Below are 15,560 nucleotides of genomic sequence, written 5' to 3'. Positions count from 1 at the left end.
GCATACTTAGTCAACAGCCATACAGGTCACACTGAGGGTGGCCGTATAAACAACTTTAACACTGTTACAAATACCGTATTTTCCGCACCATAAGGCGCCCTGGGTTAAAAGCCGCGCCTTCAATGAACGGCATATTTCAAAACTTTGTCAACACCTATAAGCCGCCCGGTGTTGTAAGCCGCATCTAACTGCGCTAAAGGAATGTCAAAAAAACAGTCAGATAGGTCAGTCAAACTTTAATAATATATTAAAAACCAGCGTTCTAACAACTCTGTTCACTCCCAAAATGTACGCAAATGTGCAATCACAAACATACGTATATCAACATGGACAGAGCTGCGTGAAAAAAGCCACCCGGCCTCTTCGCGTAAACTTAAACTTACCTTAACCACTCGCTCATCTTTTCTTCATCCATCCCTTCGAGTTAGCTTTTTATGATGACGCCGGCTGGAAAGGTCTCTTTTGGCAAGGTCTTCCTTTTGAATATCACCATGGGTGGAAGTTTCTGGCCATTAGCATGGCAAGCTAGAACCACAGTGAAGGATGACTTCTCATTACCCTGTGGTGCGAATATTCACCGTACGTGCTCCCGTTGTATCCACAGTGCGTTTCACAGGAATATCAGTTGCTGTGAAATAGTAATCCGTGTGCGGATGGAGAGATTGCGTCTTTTCATGAACCGGATCCCTGACGCTTAGTAGGAGCCATTTTGTGGTCTTTACAGATGTAAACACACAAAGGAAATGAAACGTACGGTGATATCCGCGCGCTTTTTCTTCTTCTACGCGGGCGGGTGGTTGCTTACAGTAGAAGAAGAAGCGCTTCCTGTTCTATGGGGGCGGGTGCTTACCTTGGCGGTTGCTTGCGTAGAAGAAGAAGCGCTTCCTGTTCTACCGGGAAAAAAGATGGCGGCTGTTTACCGAAGTTGCGAGATCGAAACTTTATGAAAATGAATCGTAATATTAATCCATATATAAAGCGCACCGGGTTAAAAGCCGCACTGTCAGCTTTTGAGTAAATTTGTGGTTTTTAGGTGCGGCTAATAGTGCGGAAAATACGGTATGCGCCACACTGTGAACCCACACCAAACAAGAATGACAAACGCATTTCGGGAGAACATCCGCACCGTAACACAACAGAACAAATACCCAGAACCCCTTGCAGCACTAACTCTTCCGGGACGCTACAATATACACCCCCCGCTACCTCCAAAATGATGTATATATTTGTAAACGCTCTGAAGTGGGAAAGGGGTAGGATTAAATAAGCTTTGCTTCTTCCTACTCCCTTTTCGGACATGATGTAAAATGAATGATATGAAATTGTGTGATGTATTATGTTGTAAGTGTGTTCATGTCATACTTGCCAAACTCTTTATTGTCGGCCATAAACACATCACCAAAACATTAGTAAAAAAAAATATATCTAGCAAAACTGGTCATTTTCTGCAGTACAAACCAGACCAAAAGCAACTTTGTTATATCAACAGCAGCCGCTTGCTCTTTCTCACTTGCGCCAACACATGCACATGTGGCACTTAGCCAGTGATGCGTTTACAGCCACACAAAAAGTCGGACAACTCCAACACCACACATAAAGTGTCATTCCAGGTCGTTACACTATGATTTACCAATCAAATGTGTGCTTATTCTAGTGTCATTTATTAGGAGTCTTAATTTATAAATATTAATCATGAAATGCTGTTAGTATATTAAATAAATACTAATAAAATTATATTTTTACAAACAGGAAGTTGCAGGAATGTACACATGATCCCCTGCTTACATCTCATTGTGCAACATGTGAATGTTTTAATGGGAACTAAATGCAATGTCTGAAAGCGGTACAAGTTATTTCCAAAGCAGGACCTCCACCCAGACAAACGATACAAGTACACAGTTCATGAAAAACTATATTTTTTGTTATTGTCATTATAAGTGGGTCTAAACACTTATATTAGAAAATAACCTCATGGAAATGACTGCTGTCATTTGATTACAATAATAAGAGAATGTTGTCTGTCTGTGTTGGCCCTGCGATGAGGTGGGGACTTGTCCAGGGTGTACCCCGCCTTCCGCCGGAATGCAGCTGAGATAGGCTCCAGCACCCCCCGCGACCCCGAAAGGGACAAGCGGTAGAAAATGGATGGATGGATGGAGATTGAACTTATTTAGTTTGGGACAGGTGTGCTGCTGGTGTAGCCACAGTGTGCACGTCTGATGTTGCTCACATGGGCTCCACTGAATGCTCAGGGCGTTTTTGCGTTTGCTCACACACATGAAAAATTAGAGGGAACATTGCTTGCGACCTCCGAATTCGGGAGATGGGGAGGGGGGGGTGTATTGTAGCGTCCCGGAAGAGTTAGTGCTGCAAGGGGGTTCTGGGTATTTGTTCTATTGTGTTTATGTTGTGTTACGGTGCGGATGTTCTCTCGAAATGTGTTGGTCATTCTTGTTTGGTGTGGGTTCACAGTGTGGCGCATATTTGTAACAGTGTTAAAGTTGTTTATACGGCCACCCTCAGTGTGACCTGTATGGCTGTCGATCAAGAATGCTTGCATTCACTTGTGTGTGTGTAAAAGCCGCATATATTATGTGACTGGGCCGGCACGCTGTTTGTATGGAGGAAAAACGGACGTGACGGCAGGTTGTAGAGGACGCTAAAGGCAGTGCCTTTCAAGGCACGCCCCCAAAAATGATGTCCGGGTGGAAATCGGGAGAATGGTTGCCCCGGGAGATTTTCGGGAGGGGCACTGAAATTCGGGAGTCTCCCGGGAAAATCGGGAGGTTGAAACCGATACCGATAATTTCCGATATTACATTTTAAAGCATTTATCGACATCTCTAATTATTAACATACTCTAATTTTCAATAAGGTTGAAAGTAATTCTCATAATTCTTCTTCTTTGTACTTTTATAAATATTATTATTTATAAATTATTACACTATTACACTATTGCATTCACTTATGTGTGTGTAAAAGCCGCATATATTATGTGTGTAACAAGTCCCCACCTCATCGCAGGGCCAACACAGATAGACAGACAACATTCTCTTATTATTGTAATCAAATGACAGCAGTCATTTCCATGAGGTTATTTTCTAATATAAGTGTTTAGACCCACTTACAATGACAATAACAAAAAATATAGTTTTTCATGAACTGTGTACTTGTATCGTTTGTCTGGGTGGAGGTCCTGCTTTGGAAATAACTTGTACCCCTTTCAGACATTGCATTTAGTTCCCATTAAAACATTCACATGTTGCACAATGAGATGTAAGCAGGGGATCATGTGTACATTCCTGCAACTTCCTGTTTGTAAAAATATAATTTATATATATATATAGAACATCCGCACCGTAACACAACATAAACACAATAGAACAAATACCCAGAACCCCCTTGCAGCACTAATAAAATTACACTATTCATTTGAACAACCTCTTCAACTGGATCATATCAGTACAATCATTACTTAATCCATTCCATAATCTAATTCCACATACTGATATGCTAAAGGTTCTAAGTGTTGTACGTGCATACAAATGTTTTAAATTAGATTTTCCTCTAAGGTTATATTTCTCCTCTTTAGTTGAGAAGAATTGTTGTACATTCTTTGGTAGCAGGTTATAGTTTGCTTTGTACATCATTTCAGCTTGTTTGCAATTTTTTTTACCCTTACTCCTTCCACATTTTTCAACCCACTTTGACCGTTCCACCGTCCAAACGTTCCTCTTAATCAGGACAAAAAACAGAGTTGTTTTTCGAACTGGAAAAATACCCGGTTTTCCCGAAATTCCAGGAATTCCTAAATACCATTTCTCAATTCAACATGTTTCTACTTCAACATTCCTCGACCAATTAGAAAAATTCCAACACCAACCATTCCCAACATTCACGTTATTTTACCATTTTCAAAAAAGTTCCCCCTTTTCCCGAAATTCCCAAATTTGGGGGACATTCTTCAAAGTTCCACAACTCTCACATTTTTCATCTGATTCAAACTGCTCCAAGGTCAAAATATTCAGCCTGTTTGTTACTTCAACAATTCAAAAAAAAATTCCAGGATTTCAGTTCAACGTCAGCATTGGAGCATTCACACTAGAGATGCGCGGTTTGCGGACACAACCGCGGAGTCCGCGGATTATCCGCGGATCGGGCGGATGAAATTTAAAAAAATAAGATTTTATCCGCTCGCGGGTCGGGTCGGGCGGATTAATTAGATTTTTTTTTTTTTTTTTTTTTTTTTTTTTTTTTGCGGGTGGCAGTTAAACCAATTGGGAAATATATATACATAGTTAAATGTTGTTACCCACATACGAAAAACGAGCAGGCACCTGCAGCATATGCCACAACAGAAGAAGAAAAAAAAAAAGAGATGGACACTTTTACGGAGCGGAGGGACGCCTCGCCGGGGTCCGGGACCGAGGCTCCTTCCCCCGAGAGGGCCCCACCGGGAGCCGTAGCTGAGGCGATCCGCGAGAAGGGCCCGACGCACGTCCAGGGTCACTACCGCGCCCACCGCACCGACACCCCGCCTCGTCCGCTTTCGCCGCGGCCGGCGTCACACGCAGCAGGTAAGCAGCTTACCTGCCCGCCACCCCCGTGGCCGGGGGCTCGTAACATGGGTCACTCCGCGCGCTCCGCCCGCGCAGCTTACCTGCTTGCTCGCAAAATGATGATTAGCATTCAGACAGGTTAAAATGTTGCTAAAACCATCACTTTTCTATCAGTCACAGTGACTTTTCAAAACAAAAATATTACAGCAAAAATCATATGGGTTGATTGACATGTTTATTCTGTAAGCTAACTTCAATAGTTTGAAATTATTTTGACAGTTAATGCCAGTTATCCTGTCAACCTTTCACAAGACTTCAATTTGTTAATTGAAAGTATAAATAGTATAAACACTTTTAACAGTATGTCGTGCTGTGAAATACAGCCGACAGGATGGCGCACCAAACACAAAGCAAGGCCATGCTGCAGGAGAACAATTAAGGACTTCTTTCATTTAAGGTTTGTGATAAACCATCAAACTCATTCGTTAAAAGGACTCTATAGTAATATAAAGCGAATTTTTCTGTACATTATCATGCAAGAAAAGTTTATTTTTGGGATCGCGATCACCGCGTAATGATTTTTAAAGGTTGCATTACATTATTAACTGTCCCATGTGATCAGCCAGTGCGATTGGAAGTCCATGCTCAATTATTGCCTCCGTAAATAAAACTTCGGCATTTATCACATCCAAAGAATCTGTTTGGGCGACGAAAAACGTTGAAAGTTTTCCACTTGTATCGCTAGCAACGGCATTAGACTTGTGTTTTTTTGTCCCAACGTGGTCTTTTACATCGCTAATTCCTCCGTGTCCGATCGAAAAATCTTGTCTGCACAAGGTGCAATTCGCGTAGTTTTCACCCTTTTTTTTTTTTTTTTATTAATATTAGATATATAACAACGGGCGGATGGCGGGCGGGTGCAGTTCTGATCAAACGTTACATCGGGTGGATGGCGGATGGTTGACGACTTTCTGCCGCGGTTGCGGATGAAATAAATTGCCTATCCGCGCATCTCTAATTCACACGCAATTCCTTCAGGAATTGCCTCATCTTGTTACTATGCAATACTTGCAAATGAGACTCGGAAGTGTCAACTGGACAGCACAGTTACCAATATCAGCTCAGTCTAATGAAAAACAATTTTTTTAAATTAAATCAATTAACATTTGCTAACACATAAGCATTATACAAAAGTACCGAAAATTAGTACAGTCGAGTACCGGTACTCAAACGTGAAGGGTAACCATCCCTGGCTACGTAGCGGAAGGGCAACGGTTAACTTGAAATAATGGGGGTCCAGGAGCTACTCGTAGCTATGGAAAATAGTAGGCTTGGACTAGGGATGAGTACTGTCCACATTTGAACCGATACGGTACCAATTCCCGGTATCGGTACCGGTACTCAATGGTACAGATTTTCTGTACTTATTTGTGTGTTAATGGATACTAATTGTTTTAGATAATAAAATCCAAAACATTTTTATTGTAACATTTCTAATGGAGCTGATTATGATAACTGTTAAGTCTCAATTCCAAGACGTTAGATGGCGGTTGTGCATAGTTTATGGTGCGTTGGCTAATCAGTTCAGTCTTTTGTTGCGTCCTAAAAAGTGTTAATACTGTAAGTATTGTACTTATTACACACCAACTGTTTGATTGTTTTCATTAACAAATTTGGAGGTGTTGAAACCGCCTCGTAAAATCGCTAATGCCAATCAGCAGCATGTCAATAGCAAAAGCCAATGTATATTAGCATCAAGCTAGCACATTTTCGGAAAAGTGGGGCCTTACTTTATGTACGTTGGAGTGTTTTTTAAGTAAATTTTCTTTGTTGTCATTGAAAATTGCAACATTACCGACAGGTAGTTTGGCTGCAACCGAGGTACCGAAACATGGTTAGATTTTACGTGAATCGGACCAATGGGATTCGGTCCGTGCCCAAAAAAGTACCGTATTTGGTACCAGATTTTCTAATTAGAAGTTGGACATTTCTGACTAGTTTCCTAGAATGCAGCATTACATGCTAGTTAGCCTAGTTAAGTGGTAGTAAGCTCGCGGACACAGGTAGCAAAGCACACCAGGTTGTTAGCATGTTGCTAACAGTGGTAAGAGTGATAACAGACTCGTGAAATGTAAACATGTGAAAAAAAAGAACAAACAAAAGAAAGAACAATGCTTTTCTCGAATGTATTTATTAAAAAGCGTAAGCTAACATACTAGCTGCTAAGTAGCTCCTATTGTTTTAAAACTGGTGATTGAAACATCCAGAAATCTTGCATGGTGACTACCGTTCCTCCGTCATTGTTGTTGTTTTTGAGCATGTTTGTGTCGTCTTCAGGTGGAATGGCTAAAAAACGACGAGCCTCTGAGCGCCGGCGGCGTCATGGCCGAAACAAAAGACGACCACAGTCTGATCGTGTCGCAGGCCCACCTCTCGGACTCTGGAAACTACACCTGTGTCGCCAACAACATCGTTGCCAAGCGCCGCAGCGCCACGGCTCCTGTGGTTGTGTACGGTGAGTTTGGTGGAAGATGTTTTGGTTTTTCCTGATGATTATTTTCCCACCATCACATCCACCGAGACGTGATAGTGGACCTGACGTGATCATCAATAAGCTGCATTTACAACAATAACATTCCACGACTATACTGTGCATAATATGTACACTATTTCTTATTTCACGACTTTACTATATGTAAAATATATAATGTTTTTTATTTCACAACAATACTATATGTAATATATACAATATTTTTTATTTCACAACAATACTATATGTAATATGTACAATATTGTTTATTTCCCAACAATACTATATGTAATATGTACAATATTTAATTTCACAACAATACTATATGTAATGTATACAATATTTTATTTCACAACAATACTATATGTAATATGTACAAAAAAATGTATTCCACGACAATACTATATGTAATATGTACAACATGTTTTATTTCACAACAATACTATATGTACAATATTTAATTTCACAACAATACTATATGTAATATGTACAATATTTCATTTCACAACAATACTATATATAATATGTACAATATTTTATTTTCACGACAATACTACATGTAATATGTACAATATTTTATTTCACAACAATACTATATGTAATATGTACAAAAAAATTTATTCCACGACAATACTATATGTAATATGTACAATATTTTATTTCACAACAATACTATATGTAATATGTACAATATTTTATTTCACAACAATATTATATGTAATATGTACAATATTTTATTTCACAACAATACTATATATAATATGTACAATATTTTATTTTCACGACAATACTACATGTAATATGTACAATATTTTATTACACAACAATACTATATGTAATATGTACAATATTTTATTTCACAACATTATATGTAATATGTATAATATTTTTTATTTCACGACTATACTATATGTAATATGTACAATATTTTATTTCACAACAATACTATATGTAATATGTACAATATTTTATTTTCACGACAATACTACATGTAATATGTACAATATTTTATTTCACAACAATACTATATGTAATATGTACAATATTTTATTTCACAACAATACTATATGTAATATGTACAAAAAAATGTATTCCACGACAATACTATATGTAATATGTACAATATTTTATTTCACAACAATATTATATGTAATATGTACAATATTTTATTTCACAACAATACTATATATAATATGTACAATATTTTATTTTCACGACAATACTACATGTAATATGTACAATATTTTATTACACAACAATACTATATGTAATATGTAAAATATTTTATTTCACAACATTATATGTAATATGTATAATATTTTTTATTTCACGACTATACTATATGTAATATGTATAATATTTTATTTCACAACAATACTATATGTAATATGTACAATATTGTTTATTTCCCAACAATACTATAAGTAATATGTACAATATTTAATTTCACAACAATACTATATGTAATGTATACAATATTTTATTTCACAACAATACTATATGTAATATGTACAAAAAAATGTATTCCACGACAATACTATATGTAATATGTACAACATGTTTTATTTCACAACAATACTATATGTACAATATTTAATTTCACAACAATACTATATGTAATATGTACAAAAAAATGTATTCCACGACAATACTATATGTAATATGTACAATATTTTATTACACAACAATATTGTATGTAATATGTACAATATTTTATTTCACAACAATACTATATATAATGTGTACAATATTTTATTTTCACGACAATACTACATGTAATATGTACAATATTTTATTACACAACAATACTATATGTAATATGTAAAATATTTTATTTCACAACATTATATGTAATATGTATAATATTTTTTATTTCACGACTATACTATATGTAATATGTATAATATTTTATTTCACAACAATACTATATGTAATATGTACAATATTGTTTATTTCCCAACAATACTTTAAGTAATATGTACAATATTTAATTTCACAACAATACTATATGTAATGTATACAATATTTTATTTCACAACAATACTATATGTAATATGTACAAAAAAATGTATTCCACGACAATACTATATGTAATATGTACAACATGTTTTATTTCACAACAATACTATATGTACAATATTTAATTTCACAACAATACTATATGTAATATGTACAAAAAAATGTATTCCACGACAATACTATATGTAATATGTACAATATTTTATTACACAACAATATTGTATGTAATATGTACAATATTTTATTTCACAACAATACTATATATAATGTGTACAATATTTTATTTTCACGACAATACTACATGTAATATGTACAATATTTTATTACACAACAATACTATATGTAATATGTACAATATTTTATTTCACAACATTATATGTAATATGTATAATATTTTTTATTTCACGACTATACTATATGTAATATGTACAATATTTTATTTCACAACAATACTATATGTAATATGTACAATATTTTATTTCACAACAATATTATATGTAATATGTACAATATTTTTTATTTCACGACTATACTATATGTAATATGTACAATATTTTATTTCACAACAATACTATATGTAATATGTACAATATTTTATTTCACAACAATACTTTATGTAATCTGTACAATATTCTATTACACAACAATACTATATGTAATATGTACAATATTTTATTTCACAACATTATATGTAATATGTACAATATTTTTTATTTCACGACTATACTATATGTAATATGTACAATATTTTATTTCACAACAATACTATATGTAATTTGTACAATATTTTATTTCACAACAATACTATATGTAATATGTACAAAAAAATGTATTCCACGACAATACTATATGTAATATGTACAATATTTTATTTCACAACAATACTATATGTAATATGTACAATATTTTATTTCACAACAATACTATATGTAATATGTACAATATTTTATTTCACAACAATACTATATATAATATGTACAATATTTTATTTTCACGACAATACTATATATAATATGTACAATATTTTATTACACAACAATACTATATGTAATATGTACAATATTTTATTTCACAACATTATATGTAATATGTATAATATTTTTTATTTCACGACTATACTATATGTAATATGTACAATATTTTATTTCACAACAATACTATATGTAATATGTACAATATTTTATTTCACAACAATATTATATGTAATATGTACAATATTTTTTATTTCACGACTATACTATATGTAATATGTACAATATTTTATTTCACAACAATACTATATGTAATATGTACAATATTTTATTTCACAACAATACTATATGTAATCTGTACAATATTCTATTACACAACAATACTATATGTAATATGTACAATATTTTATTTAACAACATTATATGTAATATGTACAATATTTTTTATTTCACGACTATACTATATGTAATATGTACAATATTTTATTTCACAACAATACTATATGTAATATGTACAATATTTTATTTCACAACAATACTATATGTAATATGTACAAAAAAATGTATTCCACGACAATACTATATGTAATATGTACAATATTTTATTTCACAACAATACTATATGTAATATGTACAATATTTTATTTCACAACAATATTATATGTAATATGTACAATATTTTATTTCACAACAATACTATATATAATATGTACAGTATTTTATTTTCACGACAATACTACATGTAATATGTACAATATTTTATTACACAACAATACTATATGTAATATGTACAATATTTTATTTCACAACATTATATGTAATATGTATAATATTTTTTATTTCACGACTATACTATATGTAATATGTACAATATTTTATTTCACAACAATACTATATGTAATATGTACAATATTTTATTTTCACGACAATACTACATGTAATATGTACAATATTTTATTTCACAACAATACTATATGTAATATGTACAATATTTTATTTCACAACAATACTATATGTAATATGTACAAAAAAATGTATTCCACGACAATACTATATGTAATATGTACAATATTTTATTTCACAACAATATTATATGTAATATGTACAATATTTTATTTCACAACAATACTATATATAATATGTACAATATTTTATTTTCACGACAATACTACATGTAATATGTACAATATTTTATTACACAACAATACTATATGTAATATGTAAAATATTTTATTTCACAACATTATATGTAATATGTATAATATTTTTTATTTCACGACTATACTATATGTAATATGTACAATATTTTATTTCACAACAATACTATATGTAATATGTATAATATTTTATTTCACAACAATACTATATGTAATATGTACAATATTGTTTATTTCCCAACAATACTATAAGTAATATGTACAATATTTAATTTCACAACAATACTATATGTAATGTATACAATATTTTATTTCACAACAATACTATATGTAATATGTACAAAAAAATGTATTCCACGACAATACTATATGTAATATGTACAACATGTTTTATTTCACAACAATACTATATGTACAATATTTAATTTCACAACAATACTATATGTAATATGTACAAAAAAATTTATTCCACGACAATACTATATGTAATATGTACAATATTTTATTACACAACAATATTGTATGTAATATGTACAATATTTTATTTCACAACAATACTATATATAATGTGTACAATATTTTATTTTCACGACAATACTACATGTAATATGTACAATATTTTATTACACAACAATACTATATGTAATATGTACAATATTTTATTTCACAACATTATATGTAATATGTATAATATTTTTTATTTCACGACTATACTATATGTAATATGTACAATATTTTATTTCACAACAATACTATATGTAATATGTACAATATTTTATTTCACAACAATATTATATGTAATATGTACAATATTTTTTATTTCACGACTATACTATATGTAATATGTACAATATTTTATTTCACAACAATACTATATGTAATATGTACAATATTTTATTTCACAACAATACTTTATGTAATCTGTACAATATTCTATTACACAACAATACTATATGTAATATGTACAATATTTTATTTCACAACATTATATGTAATATGTACAATATTTTTTATTTCACGACTATACTATATGTAATATGTACAATATTTTATTTCACAACAATACTATATGTAATTTGTACAATATTTTATTTCACAACAATACTATATGTAATATGTACAAAAAAATGTATTCCACGACAATACTATATGTAATATGTACAATATTTTTTATTTCACGACTATACTATATGTAATATGTACAATATTTTATTTCACAACAATACTATATGTAATATGTACAATATTTTATTTCACAACAATACTATATGTAATCTGTACAATATTCTATTACACAACAATACTATATGTAATATGTACAATATTTTATTTCACAACATTATATGTAATATGTACAATATTTTTTATTTCACGACTATACTATATGTAATATGTACAATATTTTATTTCACAACAATACTATATGTAATATGTACAATATTTTATTTCACAACAATACTATATGTAATATGTACAAAAAAATGTATTCCACGACAATACTATATGTAATATGTACAATATTTTATTTCACAACAATACTATATGTAATATGTACAATATTTTATTTCACAACAATATTATATGTAATATGTACAATATTTTATTTCACAACAATACTATATATAATATGTACAGTATTTTATTTTCACGACAATACTACATGTAATATGTACAATATTTTATTACACAACAATACTATATGTAATATGTACAATATTTTATTTCACAACATTATATGTAATATGTATAATATTTTTTATTTCACGACTATACTATATGTAATATGTACAATATTTCATTTCACAACAATACTATATATAATATGTACAATATTTTATTTTCACGACAATGCTACATGTGATATGTACAATATTTTATTTCACAACAATACTATATGTAATATGTACAAAAAAATTTATTCCACGACAATACTATATGTAATATGTACAATATTTTATTACACAACAATATTGTATGTAATATGTACAATATTTTATTTCACAACAATACTATATATAATGTGTACAATATTTTATTTTCACGACAATACTACATGTAATATGTACAATATTTTATTACACAACAATACTATATGTAATATGTACAATATTTTATTTCACAACATTATATGTAATATGTATAATATTTTTTATTTCACGACTATACTATATGTAATATGTACAATATTTTATTTCACAACAATACTATATGTAATATGTACAATATTTTATTTCACAACAATATTATATGTAATATGTACAATATTTTTTATTTCACGACTATACTATATGTAATATGTACAATATTTTATTTCACAACAATACTATATGTAATATGTACAATATTTTATTTCACAACAATATTATATGTAATATGTACAATATTTTTTATTTCACGACTATACTATATGTAATATGTACAATATTTTATTTCACAACAATACTATATGTAATATGTACAATATTTTATTTCACAACAATACTATATGTAATCTGTACAATATTCTATTACACAACAATACTATATGTAATATGTACAATATTTTATTTCACAACATTATATGTAATATGTACAATATTTTTTATTTCACGACTATACTATATGTAATATGTACAATATTTTATTTCACAACAATACTATATGTAATATGTACAATATTTTATCTCACAACAATACTATATGTAATATGTACAATGTTCTATTACACAACAATACTATATGTAATATGTACAATATTTTATTTCACATTATATGTAATATGTACACAATTTTATTTCACGACAATACCATACGTAATATGTACAATATTTTTTATTTCACAACTATACTACATGTAATATGTACAACATTTTATTTTTCCCGACTATACTATATGTAATATGTACAATTATTCTTATTTCACGACTATACTTTAAGTAATATGTACAATATTTTATTTTCACAACAATACTATATTAAGTTAAAGTTAAAGTACCAATAATTGTCACACACACACACACACACACACACACACACACACACACACACACACACACACACACACACACACACACACACACACACACACACACACTAGGTGTGGCGAAATTAATCTCTGCATTTGACCCATCACCCTTGATCACCCCTACGTAATATGTACAATATTTTTTATTAAGAGTGTTACTAAAACAACCTTCTTACATCCACGCAATATTGCTATAATTTGTCCTATTTTGTCCACCAGCGACGCTGAGATCATTATTCATGCGTTAGTTACGTCTCACATTCACACACTAGGGCCAATTTAGTGTAGCCAATCAACCTATCCCCAGGTTCGTGTCTTTGGAGGTGGGAGGAAGCCGGAGTACCCGGAGGGAACCCACATTGTGTTGGCCCTGCGATGATTCCGCCCGAATGCAGCTGAGATAGGCTCCAGCACCCCCCGCGACCCCAAAAAGGGACAAGCGGTAGAAAATGGATGGATGGATGTACACTATTTTTATTTCACGACAATACTATACGTAATATGTACAATCCATCCATCCATTTCCTACCGCTTATTCCCTTCGGGGTCGCGGGGGGCCATCCATCCATCCATTTTCTATCGGTTGTCCCTTTCGGGGTTGCGGGGGACGCTGGAGCCTATCTCAGCTACAATAGGACGGAAGGCGGTGTACACCCTGGACAAGTCGCCACCTCATCGCAGGGCCAACACAGATAGACAGACAACATTCACACTCACATATTTTTTTATTTCACGACTATACTATATGTAATATGTACAATATTTTATTTTCGCGACAATAATATATGTAATGTGTACAATATTTTTTATTTCAAGACTATACTATATGTGATATGTACAGTATTTTATTTCACCACAATACTACATGTAATATGTAAAAAAATATATATATATATTTCATGACAATACTATATGAAACATGAACAATGTGTTTTATTTCACAACAATACTATATGTAATATGTAAAATATTTTTTATTTCACAAGTATACTACATGTAATATGTACATTATTTGTTATTTCACGATTATACTATATGTAATATGTACAATATATTTTATTTCAGGACTATACTATATGTAATATGTACAATATTTCTTATTTCACGACTATACTATATGTAATATGTCAAATATTTTAGTACAGTACAGTATTTTACATCATATACAGGATATGCACCTCTAAAGTACAGTATTTTACATCATATTTAACAGGATGTGCACCTATAAAGTACAATATTTTACATCATATTTAACAGTATATGCACCTCTAAAATACAGTATTTTAAGTCATATTTCACAGGATATGCACCTAAAGTACA

At 31.1% G+C, this 15,560-nt stretch overlaps 1 protein-coding gene across 2 annotated transcripts in view; it reads left to right on the top strand.

The window, feature by feature from the left end:
• Positions 1–15,560, top strand: part of LOC133577912 (netrin receptor UNC5D-like) — a 771,105-nt gene that overhangs the window by 606,064 nt on the left and 149,481 nt on the right. For both annotated transcript variants that reach the window (XM_061932037.1, XM_061932038.1), the window contains one exon: positions 6,897–7,074. In XM_061932037.1, the coding sequence (XP_061788021.1) occupies positions 6,897–7,074 (178 nt within the window). The remainder of the gene's footprint in view (positions 1–6,896; positions 7,075–15,560) is intronic.

This window comes from Nerophis lumbriciformis, linkage group LG39 (assembly GCF_033978685.3).
Source record: "Nerophis lumbriciformis linkage group LG39, RoL_Nlum_v2.1, whole genome shotgun sequence".
Classification (NCBI taxonomy): Eukaryota; Metazoa; Chordata; class Actinopteri; order Syngnathiformes; family Syngnathidae; genus Nerophis; species Nerophis lumbriciformis.
Note: the sequence above shows the minus strand (reverse complement) of the source record. Positions and strands in the feature narration are given on the sequence as shown.